Genomic DNA, 13,417 nt, shown 5'->3' on the forward strand with positions numbered 1-13,417 from the left:
TGACCTACTGCTATTTCCTTCACTCCTCCCCACAAATGATACTCTCCACCATGTACCTTATTATTATTACTATTTTTATTATTGCAGTTGGGATCCTGATATGCTCATTGGTTATGAAGTCACCACCTTGTCATGGGGTTACTTACTACAGAGGGCTGCCTACCTTAATATAGAACTGGCTTCCAAAATTTCCAGAATTCCAAGTAATTATTCTTTTAAATGTTTAAATGTCTGGGATGATATATTGTAAATACGATTACAAATTTTCTGGTTTATTCATCATTTGCACACAATAATTGAACAGGAAGGTCACAACACAAAATTGAGAGCCTACCAAAGTTAATGAGAGACTAAAATCCCTGCTACAACATATCAATTGTGACTACTTGAAGAAGAAGTTGTAGGTGGTGGTGCTGCTGCTGCTGCTGTTGTTGTAATTTCCATCAATAAAAGGTCCTTTTTGTTAAGCCAAAATCCAAAATCCAAGGCCTCTGCCAGGGATGTAGCCAGCCCACTTATGCGTACCTCTCCTTCATTGGACACTAAACTCGGCTTGCTTGCAAAGACTTGTTGGGGCAAGCGAAAGCGAAATTGTGATGGTACCTGTACCAGTGGAGCACTAAGAGCACTGTTCGAGCGTGATTGTTACCAGCGTTGCCTTACTGGCACTTGTGTCGGTGGCACGTGAAAGAACATTCGAGCGAGGTCATTGCCAGTGCCGCTGGACTGGCTCCTGTGCAGGTACCACATAAAAAACACCATTTTGAGCGTGGCCATTGCCAGTGCCGCCTGACTGGCGTTCATTGCCAGTACCACCTGACTGGCCTTTGTTGCCAGTACCACCTGACTGGCCTTCATGCCGGTGGCACGTAAAAGCACCCACTACACTCTCGGAGTGGTTGGCATTAGGAAGGGCATCCAGCTGTAGAAACTCTGCCAAATCAGATTGAACCTGGTGCAGCCATCTGGTTCACCAGTCCTCAGTCAAATCGTCCAACCCATGCCAGCATGGAAAGCGGACGTTAAACGATGATGATGATGATGATGATGATTTCTGAAATACATTATCTTTGTTTCAGCTAATTTTTAGAAAAATGAAGAATTTAGTAAAATGATTTTGCTATTATTAAGGTGGTGGCGGTGGTCGCAGTGGTGGCGGCGGTAACAACACAAATTAACATTAAATTCTTATGGAAAATTTTAGTTTAGATCACTTTAAAACAGGAAAACTGTATAGAACTGTATACAACTATAGAAAACTGTATAAAACTGTATGGAAAAACTGTATAAGATTATATAAAAAAACATAGGGAAATTGTATAGAACTGAGAGTAATCTTAGGAATGTTGATATCCAATTGATCAATCCTACTTGCTGTGTGGAGGCGCAATGGCCCAGTGGTTAGGGCAGCAGACTTGCGGTCATAGGATCGCAGTTTCGATTCCCAGACCGGGCGTTGTGAGTGTTTATTGAGCGAAAACACCTAAAGCTCCATGAGGCTCCGGCAGGGGATTGTGGCGAACCCTGCTGTACTCTTCCACCACAACTTTCTCTCATTCTTTCTTCCTGTTTCTGTTGTGCCTGTAATTCAAAGGGTCAGCCTTGTCACACTGTGTCACGCTGAATATCCCCGAGAACTACATTAAGGGTACACGTGTCTGTGGAATGCTCAGCCACTTGCACGTTAATTTCACGAGCAGGCTGTTCCGTTGATCGGATCAACTGGAACCCTCGACGTCGTAAGCGACGGAGTGCCAACAACAATCCTACTTGCTGTAATTTATGTATCACATCACTTGTCAGACTTCTATAGAAACTTTCTTGATCTCTCTCATTCTTAGATACAAAAGCTGTTCAGTTCCGTGAGGATTTCGACATCCAACTGCCTGGCCGGATCGTTCTTAATCTTTGGAAAATTCTACGTCACGAAGTAAGCACTAATAGTGTGTTTATGTTATATTCTTTTTTTTTTTTTTCTGACTGCCAGATAAATGTAGAAAAAGATCTGTTTTGAAATTACAATTTAACATTCCTGACAAAGACCAATTTTGGCAGTCCACTGCTTTAAGCTGATATTTATCGACAAAGGAAGGATGAAAGACAAAGTCGACTTCAGTAAGCAGAAGAAAAAACCTGAGTCTTACCATTTCTTTAGTTTCCACCATGTTGCTGTTCTTTTTAAACTTGTAAAACATATTTGATCTGTAGATTATGGCAAATACAAAACACCAACTCCCTGACTGTCTTTAAAATGGGGGAATCATGTCTTTTTGTCTTTTTTATTTTTTACTTACTTAACAGTGGCCATGCTGGGGCAACATCTTGAAAAACTTTTACTTGAATGGATCAACTCCAGTACTTTTTTTTTAAGCCTGGTACTTATTCTATTGGTCTCATATGCCAAACTGCTAAGTTACAAGGATGTAAACACACCAACACCAGTTGCCAAGCAGTAGGGTGGGGGAACAATCACAAATATAAAGACACATATATATATATATATATATAAATAAATAAATAATACAGGATAGGACAAGAACACAAAACATCCAGACAGTTAGGTGATACAGGAAAGGGACAAAACATCCACATAGACGATACAAAGAAAACACGGACATGTCATTCGGAGTTTTCTTTCCTCAGTCGACATTCAGATTATCTTTGCCATTTCAGCTGGTTATTCTAGATATTGCTCCAATCTGGCCAGCCCCAAGGAAAAACTAAGCTAAGAGTATTAGATTCCTTGGAAGAAAGCAGCGAATATATATAATATAATAAAGGATAAATTCTTTATAAGAATTTATCAAGTAGTCAGCGTGAAAAAAACCTCATAATGAAAAAAATAATGAAAAAAATTTCGTAATGAAAAAAATTCATCATTTTTTCATAAATATAAATAATTTTATATATAAGGGCATTAACTGTGTAGTAATGCCTCACGCTTCGAGGGACTAAATAAGTAAAAAATAAGTCAGTTTTTGACTTATTTAGTCCCTCGAAGCGTGAGGCATTACTACACAGTTAATGCCCTTTATATATAAAATTATATATATATATATATATATATGCACACGATGAGCTTCTTTCAGTTTCCATCTACCAAATTCACTCACAAGGCTTTGGTTGCCCAAAGTGCCACACAGTGCGACTGAACCCAGAACCATGTGGTTGGAAAGCAAGCTTTTTACCACATGACTATGCCTGTGCCTATGTTCTACACTAAAGATATCTTCTCTTCATCAATGCCTTACATTTACTTTACCACTTTTGTATTGGTTGGACAGTATTTCTGATGCTGTCTTTTACAACCAGATGGTCTTCCTGTTGACAAATATTTTATTCTCTTCTTATGACATGCAAGGAGACATGGTGTGCCTGTTCAAAAACTGACATACATTTGCTGTACTCCACAATAAAGATATTCTGGTAATAACGAAAACATTGACCATGATTTGACCAGTGACTGCTATCTTTTACTGGCTTCACTCATTAGACTGCTGCCGTGTTAGAGCACTGCTTTTAAGAATTCTTAGCCTAAAGAATCAACCCAAGTACATTTTTTAAAGCCTGATACTTATTCTATCGATTTCAATTGTTGGACCGCTAAGTTACAAAAAGTAAACAGACCAACACCAGTTGTTAAGCAGTGCTAGGAGACAATCACACACACACACACACACACACACACACACACCTATATGTGGTTCAGAAGCAAGCTTCTTACCACACAGCCCACCTTCACCTATACCATAGGTTTACTGAAACAGTGGTTAGTCTTTCACAACAGAACTCTATAAAGTCGGTCTAATAACAGCAACATCCTGGAAAAATTTATTTTCAAATATTAATGATAAAGTTTTTTTCTTTTGCAATTTAAATAATTTATATAACCTTCAATACTTTGTTTTTCTATAAATCATTTCAAATAATTTCTTACATTTGACAGGTCACACTGAATATTTACACATTTGAGAATGTATATTTTCATGTGTTGCACCAACGGATACCACACTACTCAAACAAATCATTGACAACATGGTTCAATCACCAGACAGACTTACATAGGTTTGTCTTTGTCTTCATTTCATTTTGTTTTGGCTAAATTCGGCCATAGAACACCACACTTATCTTTTTATCTTTTACTTGTTTCAGTCATTAGACTGTGGCCATGCTTGAGCACTGCCTTGGGGGATTTTAATTCAAATGACTCAACCTCAGTACGTTTTTTTTAAGCCTGGTACTTATTCTATCGGTCTCTAGTGCCGAACTACTAAGTTACTGGGACAGAAGCACACAAACACCAGTTGTCAAGCAGTGATAGGGGACAAACACAGACACAAAGACACATACATGTAGACATGTATATATATGATGGGCTTCTTTCAGTTTCTATCTACCAAATCCACTCACAAGGTTTTGATCAGCCGAAGTCTATAGTAGAAGACACTTGTTCAAAGTGCCATGCAGTGGGATTGAACCTGGAACCATGTGGTTAGGAAACAAACTTCTAATCATTCAGCCATGCCTGTGCCTGGATAGATTTTATATAGAATTTTTTTTTCCTTTTTTGTTGATGGTTAAATGTTTGACTTGCTGTGATAGCTTTCGTTTCTCCTCCCCCTCCCCCCAACTCCTCCTCCTCCAGGTTTCTTTCAGTTTCCATCTACCAAATCCACTCACAAGGCTTTGGTCAGCCCAAGATGTTACACAGTGGGAGTGAACCTGGAACCATGTGACTGAGAAGCAGACATCTTACCACACTGCCACACCTGCACCTTAATTTAAGTAAAAATGAAGTCTAAAAACCATTTGTCAGTTTTGTTGGGAATGAGACAACCAACCTCCCTGGTTACAATGAACAAATAAACAGAAACAACACAGAGTAGGAAGGACTTTTTAGTCTTTCTGAGAAAGAGACAACTTCCCTGATGTTGGTGCCATACTGAGATATACCTAGTACACTATGTAAAGTGGTTGGTGACAGGAAAGGCATCCATTCGTAGAAAACATACCATAAAAATGGAACATACAAGTGAGACATACTTCCAAACCATCTTGGAGAGCAGTCTAATGACTGAAACAAGTAAAGGATAGAAGATAACAATAATAATGATGATACAGTTCTATATTTAAGAGATGAATTATTTACATTATTTACAATTGACGGATATTTGTCCTCATCTTGTTTGTCGTCGTCGTCGTTGTTGTTGTTCAGGTCACTGCCTGGAATCGAACTCGGAATCTTGGGGTTAGTAGCCTGCGCTCTTAACCACTACGCCATATGATGATCTTTTAAACTTGTATTGATAACAGTTTATATCCTTATCTTTTCCACATAGATTCGTCAAATTCATTAATGTAATTTGGTTTGTTTGACCATGTCTTTTTTCTTTTTTTTAATTGCATGTCAACAGATGGCGAGTATTGAATTACTACATTATCAGATCAAAAGGAAATACTTCCCTTATTGAAAGTCTGGACCTGATCAGCAAAACCAGTGAGATGGCCCGTGTATTTGGCATTGAGTTCTACCATGTTCTGTCAAGAGGTTCTCAGGTAAGGACCAACTCGATTTCAAATCTTTCCATTGACTTTAACTACAAGGCAACTCACTCCCAGATGGGTGCAATTGGTTCTGTTGATGTCTACTCTGAACATCTATAGAAAAAAAAACATAGGAACTGCAACAGAGGGAACTTCACTGAAAACAACTTTGAGGATTCTAGCCATCATTGCCACCATTATCAATCCTAGGTGCTTGCATGGCTGTGTGGTAAGAAGTTTGCTTCCCAACCACATAGTCTTGGGTTCATTCCCAGGGTGTGGCACCTTGGGCATCTGTCTTCAACTGTAGCCTTGTGAGTGGATTTAGTAGACAGAAACTGAAAGAAGCATATCATATATATATATATATATATATATATGTATGTATGTGTGTTTGTGTTTATCCCCTACTACCTCTTGATAACAGGTGTTGGTTTGTTTATGTCCTCATAACTTAGTGGTATGGCAAAAGAGACTGATAGAATAAGTACCAACCTTTAAAAAAAATAAGTATTTGGGTTGATTCAGTTAACTAAAATTCTTCAAGGCAGTGCTTCAGCATGGCCACAGTCTAATGACTGAAACAAGTAAAAGATAAAAGATATCTGCTTTTTCCATGCTGTGCCAAACAGACGCTGGTGCCATGATTAACCAGTGAGCTTGTTAATATATATAATACTGAGGGTTAATATTTATCCCCACTTAAACATGGTTGTTCTGTTAGAACAAACTGTACTGTGGTAGTTACCATGAGAGATACTCTGATATTGGTAATTGTGACACCAGCACCTGTTCTGGTGCTGTTCTTTTATATATTGCTAGTGGGGAGATGAGTCGCTGCTCTCTCTAGCAGTAGAGTGTCCATCATTGACAAGACCAAGAAAGGTTGAAACCATGTGATCTGGTGGTCTCAGCACTAGAGATGGCAAGGATTTATTTCCTCACTAGAGATATACACAAAAGTGCATTTTGCACCAAAAAGGCCAATATGAGAGTTTCTCTCATGGTATTCACCGCAGTATAGTTTGTTCTAAGAGAACATCCACATTTAAGTAAGGATAAATATTACCTCTTGGTATTAACACTGCCACTGTTGCTAATATATACTCTAATAATTCTATCAATCCAAAATATGATCAGTCCTCATCAGATACTCAAGCAAAATTTCACAAGAACTCATCATATTTTGATGTTTGTTACCAGGCATGGCTGTGTGGTAAGAAGTCTACTTCCCAACCACATGGTTCTAAGTACAGTCCCACTGCGTGGCACCTTGGGCAAGTGCCTTCCTTGGGTTGACCAAAGCCTTGTGAGTGGTTTTGGTAGACAAACTGAAAGAAGCCTATTGTATATATGTGTGTGTGTGTATCTGTGTTTGTCCTCCACCACCACTTGACAACTGGTGTTGGTGTGTTTATGTCCACATAACTTAGTAATTCGGCATAAGAGAACGACTGAAGAAGTAGCAAGCTTATAAAAAAGCACTGGGGTCAATTCATTGACTAAACAAATTCTTCAGGGTGGTGCCCCAGTCTAATGACTGAAACAAGTAAAAGATTTACTGAAACACTTTTAAGTTTGCATTTGTTATTGTTGATTTTATTTTTCTTTGAATCTTTTTTTTGCAGTACCGAGTTGAATCAATGATGTTAAGAATTGCCAAACCTCTCAATTTCGTGGCCGTATCTCCAAGCGTACATCAACGGAGTAAGATGCAAGCACCTGAGTGTATTCCACTTACTCTTGAACCACTTTCCAATGTCTACACTGATCCAGTCGTCGTTTTAGATTTCCAGTCTCTCTACCCTTCCATCATGATTGCTTATAATTATTGTTTCTCAACTTGTCTTGGCCGACTTGATCATTTGGCTACAGCTCAGTAAGTACCACCGTCTTTATGAAATTCTAAGATGTTCTTTACCTCATTCATCTAAACTAATGGTTCTCAACCATTTTTTACTTATGGATCCCTTTGACTCTTATTTTACTTGGGTGGATCCTCGTAGCCATTCCATGTTTAAAAATCCCCAAATTTTTTTATAATTAAATATTGTGGAATGACTATTGGGAAGTGACTGCAGATTTGCCTGGGTGCCAAGCATTCTTTCCCATCCCAGTTACGGAAAAACTGGACATTTTAATGTGGTGTGAAAGAAAGGAAGTTGTAAATCTAGTCGAGTTAATGGTTCCTCATGAAGATAATATGGATGCCGCGCGGGCTCGAAAGATTGACTGTTATGTAAACCTCCTAAAGAAATGTGAAGACGCAGGCTGGAAAGCGGAGCATTTTCCAATCGATGTTGGATGTAGAAGATTTGTAGGACACAGTGTGAGATGACTGCTGTTATCATTAGGCCTGACTGGTAGCACTTGCATGTACGAGTTGTTTGCAAGACATATATAATAGTATAACCAATTTATTGCACACAAACTTTAACAACAAAATCTTATATGAACCCTGGTTGAGAACTACTGATCTAACCCAAGGGTTCTCAACCATTTTTTACCCATGGACCCCTTTGATTACAATGTTATTCTGATGAACCTCTATAGCCATTCAATGTTTAAAAGCTAGTTTTATAGATACTTCTTTCAAAATTCCTATTTTGTATATTCAGTTATGTGAAACTGTGTGGCTTAGTGGTTAGGATTATCCACTCATGATCATAAGGTCACGAGTTCAATTCCCAGCGGCACGTTTTGTCCTTGAGCAAGACACTTTATTTTCACGTTGCTCCAGTCCACTCAGCTGGTAAAAATGTGTAGTACTTGTAATTCAAAGGGTCAGCCTCGTCACACTCTGTGTCACATGGAATCTCCCTGAGAACTATGTCTGTGGAGTGCTCAGCCATTTGCACATTAATTTTACAAGCAGGCTGTTCTGTTGATCGGATCAACTGGAGCCCTCATCATCGTAAGCAATGGGTTGCTAGTGCCATCCCATATTCAGTTATGTATATCTTTCAACTGAGAGATGAAAGTGAAAAAAAAAATTGTTGTTAGTTACTGCAATGATCTTGATGAGTAAGATAATCAATCCTTCAAAAACCCTTGGGTCCATGGAAGAAAATTCATTGATATAAAAGGATCCTTTTGTATTGAAAAGGTTGAGAACCAGTAGTTTAGTCTGTTGTCATTGTTTAGTAAAGGCACGTGGCTCAGTGGTTAAAGTGTCAGGCTCTCAATCATGAAGTAGTGAATTCAATTCCCAGACTGGGCTGTGTGTTTTGTTCTTGAGCAAGACATTTTATTTTTTCATATTGCTCCAGTTCACTCAACTGTCGAAATGAGTTGCAACGTCACTGGTGCCAAACTGTATCAGCCTTTGCTTTTCCCTTCGATAATATTGGTGGTGTGGAAAGGCAAAACTGATATGTGTGGGTGACTGCTGGTCTTCCATAAACAACCTTTCCTGGACTTGTGCTTTGGAGGATAAGTTTCTAGGTGCAATCCTATGGTCATTCATGAATGAAGAGGATCTTCCTCTTCATTGCTTAGCCCCAGTGTGACACATACATACAGACTTATGAAGAAAGGCATTACATCCATGACCACCCCATCTTTGTAGCAGTTTCATATCACTACATTATCTAATGTGTCTTTTTCATTTTCTTAAGATAGTACAGTGTGATTTGAGAGGATGATTTAGCTGCCATTTCTAGCAAGTTGAGTTATTTGTTTTATTCTATGGAATAACTGATTAAGGTGCTAGAACTTCTAATTTAACATAGGCTCAAGACCACAAAATTTAGTGGGCAAGAAGGGTCGGTCGTTGAATTACTTAATTCTAATACTTAGGGGCTGCTTAATTTTATTAACTGCCTCAAAGTTGACAACAGCAGAATTTGAACTCAGAACCTAAAGGGATATTTTGTTTGGTATTTTACTGGTTTTGCTCCTTCCTATCCTGTAATAATAAGAATGTTACAGACATAGTCAAGGTGGCAGTTATACCCATTTTGGCTTGGAAACAGAGAAATGGTAAAACATGCACCAAACATGGTACTAACAAGAAAAACAAAGCATTTGCAGCACATGCACACACACACAATTCTAGACTCCCCAGACACATTTTCAATAAAAACACCACCACTGCCACCAACACCAACAACAACAATAATAACATAATGTTTATTGTTGCTAAGTAATATGTATTATTATGCTTTGATCTTTTAGTGAAGGTCCCATTAAATTTGGTTGTACTCAATTAAAGATTCCACCAGATCTAATCAAGGTAGGTTCTTTTATCTTTCTTCCTATTTTTATGCTTTTTACATTTCAAAATTTTTTTTTTAATTTTCAATATTCATCTCTTTGATCGGTCTTTTTGATTTTTTAACTTTTTTTGAGTGCTATTACAACATTCAAATTGGATGGATACACATACACACACATATTCATATATACAGGGTGCGATGGGTAAATTGTCACCATTTTATATTCTTAATTTCGCACATGCTCATTGTTTGTTTTTGATTTTGTCAACTACACAGTATAATAGGGTCAGTTGAATAAATTATTGAATAAATTTACACTTCAGTATTTCACGATATTTTTATGTAATTTTGGTAAATATATCTGATAAAATGATATGTCAGTGTTATTTTCATTTTTGTGTAATTTAGATGACAGTTTTTTCACCAGACCCTGTATACACACACACACACACACACACACACACATTCATACATGTGAGAGCTTTGTAGTTTGCTTGAAGCATTGTAGTCTAGAAGTAGAAAATGAAAGGAAAGCTTCTCACAATGCAGAAAGTTTTACAAAAAAACTTTATATTTCAGGCAAAAAGGCTTATCTTCAGAAGAAAGCATTTCCAAGAAATGTGTATTTACATCAATCTTGTTATTTCATATTTAATTGCTCAGTGTTTGGATTATTTCCCTTCTCTTCCATTTTCTAATTCATACACCCAGGGTACTGTTGTGTCTTGGGTATTTTTAGATCTAATGTAGGTAGCCCATCTCTCTCCAGCTCTGAAAACAGTACATTTGTTTGAGCATGAGAGACAGACAAGGCATACCAAAAGAAAGTGAGGGGGAGTGGAGGGGGGGCAGAATCCAAATTAGTACTGGACAGCTACTTTGATTGATTGACCCCCAAAAGGATAAGAGGCAAAGTTGATTTTGGCAGAACGCAGAGAGATGGAACAATTATTGCAAAGCAATATATCTGATGCTCTACCGACTCCTCTGTGCATGAGTGTGTGTGTGTATGTGTGTGCATTAATGTATAGCTGGGTGGGTTTTCTCAAACATTCTGTATTGCTAAGCATCTTGGCCTTTTGTTTTTGTTTTTTTTCAATTTAGAAACTGGAAAAAGATGTGACAATTTCTCCTAATGGCATCGTATTTGTTAAAGAACACATTCGCAAAGGAATAATTTCAAGGTATTTATAAATAGTTTCTTTAATTTCTTCAAATTAATTATCATTTAAATAAATTTCTGAAAACCCTGGAACATGTGCGTGCGTGCGTGCATGCATGTTTATTTGTTTCTATGCATTTGTGTTTGTATATGAGTGTGTGTCTACTTGCATGAATGTATATTTTTTTCTTTTATCTTTTACTTCTTTCAGTCATTAGACTACAGCCATCTCTTCATGCAATAGATTGAGTTCATTGAAGGGCCTTGAAATTTTAGGGATGTCCAGTTCTTTTCTTTTCTTTTTTTTTTCTTTTTTGTTTTTAACATTTTGACCTTATTTTTTTACTGTTGTAATATAAAGACTTCAGGTTAACCATTTGGTCTTACAATATTATAGAATTTGTTATTGTTGGTGGTATGGTAATGTTGTTTTTCTGAACTCACTGCATTTATTTGGATGCTTTTGGATTGCTTTGTAATCACAAAATAGCCAGTTCTTAATCAAATTGTGTAGAATTCTGGTCAGGTGTCTTTTACGGTTCCTTGGTCAGCCCAAGCTTTATAAGAGAAATTCTATTGACAGAAACTATATGGAATCCTGTAGAATAAGATTGCACTTATAATTTAAAAATTCACTCTTATCACATAATGTGCCAAGCTTATTATAATGCATCACCTAAGAATTGAATCAGGGACAGATGTGTCTCTGAGTGCTCAGCAGTTCATTGAGCTGATAGTTCAGTTGATCAACCTACTGAATATTCAGTGTTGCAATAGAGATTCAAGAACTTATCAACTTCTCTGGTGTTAGTGCCACAATAAAGTGCGTCCTGTACACTCTATAAAGGATGGGGCGGAGAGGACCATTTTTGGTCTTGTCAAGGACATGACAACTCCTCTAGTGCTGGTGTTATTATATAATGCACCCTGTACACTCTGTAGAGTGGTTTGCAATAAGAAGTACATCCACCGAAGAAACCAAGCTAAGATTAACACAAACAAACACCAGTTCATGAGAGCAGGGGCTTCCAATAAGAAATAGTTTGGATCATGGCAATTCATCCAGTCCATATCACCATTTGAAAGTGAATATAAAACGATGGTCATTTGCTTTTTTTTTGCTGACATTCAAATACTTGGCACCAACTGATTTGAAATGAAGGAACAAACCTTTATGCACAGACTTTCTGCGGGATTTAGTGAATATGCTTTACCTTTGCCATTTAAAGTTGATATTTAGAAAGCAAAAGTTTATCATCTTATAATTGGGAGAGGATTAGTTTTTTTTTAATTTTTCTTTTTAAGTGTTGTGTTGCTGGAAGAACAGAGAAATTGTTATTTATATCATAAAAGAAGATATTTTAACCCTTTAACATTCAAACAAGTCGTATCCAGTCCAAATATTCTTCCTGGTCTATGTTGAAACCAGCCTAGATCAAGACTCTCTCACCTACCTTTCTTAAAGTAAACAACCACATCATTGAAATCTTAAAGCTACAAGATAAGGCACGATTAATTCAAAGCAATGTGAATGAATAAGCATTACATTTGACAGAGTAATCTGAATACTAAAGGATTAAATGGTGGGGTGGGGGTGGGGGGAATTTGATTCTCAGACAATAATGTTCTGTTACTGCTTTGATCCCTGTTTCAGTCATTTGATTGCAGAAATCAACCCCAAGACTTATTCTTTGTAAGCCTAGTACTTATTCTATCGGTCTCTTCTGCCGAACTGCTAAGTTACGGTGTTGTAAACACACCAACACTGGTTGTCAAACAATGGTTGGGGGACAAACAGAGACCCCAAAACACACATAAATATATACATACATATATATTTACGACGGACTTCTTTCAGCTTCTGTCTACCAAATCCACTCACAAGGTTTTGGTCAGCCTGAGGCTATAGTAGACGATACTTGTCCAAGGTGCCACGTAGTGGGACTGAACCCAGAACCATTTGGTAAGCTTCTTACCACATAACCACACCTGCCCCTATATAATACATATTTTTCTTTGTGTTTTTCTAGGATGGTAGAAGAAATTTTGAATACTCGTCTGATGGTCAAAAAATCAATGAAAAATTGTGATGACAAAGTAAGTCAAATTATCATTGTTCAGTTGCTTCTTTCATTTAAAAAAAGTTTTTTGAAAAAAAATGTTTTTTAATTTCTTTGCTTTAAATATTCTTTTTATCATAAAATCATTTTCTGTGCAGATCATTTGACAACTGGATTCATATTCATCAATTGTTTTCTACAGTATTGAAGTGGAATTTGGCCACAGCAAGGCTCCAAGCCTCACTCATCTGACATTTTCCACTGGTACCAAATATAAATACATACATACACCATATGTACATATACAAAAAGAAAGAAATCAGTCTCCCTCATTATCATCATCATCTTTCAACAGCCATCTTCCATGCTGGCATAGGTTAGACCAGTGCTTCTCAAATTATCTGATGTGGTGTACTGACAGTTTTTTTATTTTC

General features: G+C 37.3%; 1 protein-coding gene across 1 annotated transcript in view; it reads left to right on the plus strand.

Annotated features, from left to right (window-relative positions):
* The window catches only part of LOC106880516 (DNA polymerase zeta catalytic subunit), a 47,880-nt gene that overhangs the window by 18,925 nt on the left and 15,538 nt on the right, over nucleotides 1–13,417 (plus strand). Inside the window, exons 5-12 of the mRNA XM_089341626.1 lie at nucleotides 88–203; nucleotides 1,842–1,930; nucleotides 3,947–4,065; nucleotides 5,415–5,556; nucleotides 7,173–7,423; nucleotides 9,721–9,778; nucleotides 10,866–10,945; nucleotides 12,954–13,020. Of these exons, the coding sequence (XP_089197752.1) occupies nucleotides 88–203; nucleotides 1,842–1,930; nucleotides 3,947–4,065; nucleotides 5,415–5,556; nucleotides 7,173–7,423; nucleotides 9,721–9,778; nucleotides 10,866–10,945; nucleotides 12,954–13,020 (922 nt within the window). The remainder of the gene's footprint in view (nucleotides 1–87; nucleotides 204–1,841; nucleotides 1,931–3,946; nucleotides 4,066–5,414; nucleotides 5,557–7,172; nucleotides 7,424–9,720; nucleotides 9,779–10,865; nucleotides 10,946–12,953; nucleotides 13,021–13,417) is intronic.

Source organism: Octopus bimaculoides, chromosome 25 (assembly GCF_046866305.1).
Source record: "Octopus bimaculoides isolate indiv1 chromosome 25, ASM4686630v1, whole genome shotgun sequence".
In the NCBI taxonomy this organism is placed as follows: Eukaryota; Metazoa; Mollusca; class Cephalopoda; order Octopoda; family Octopodidae; genus Octopus; species Octopus bimaculoides.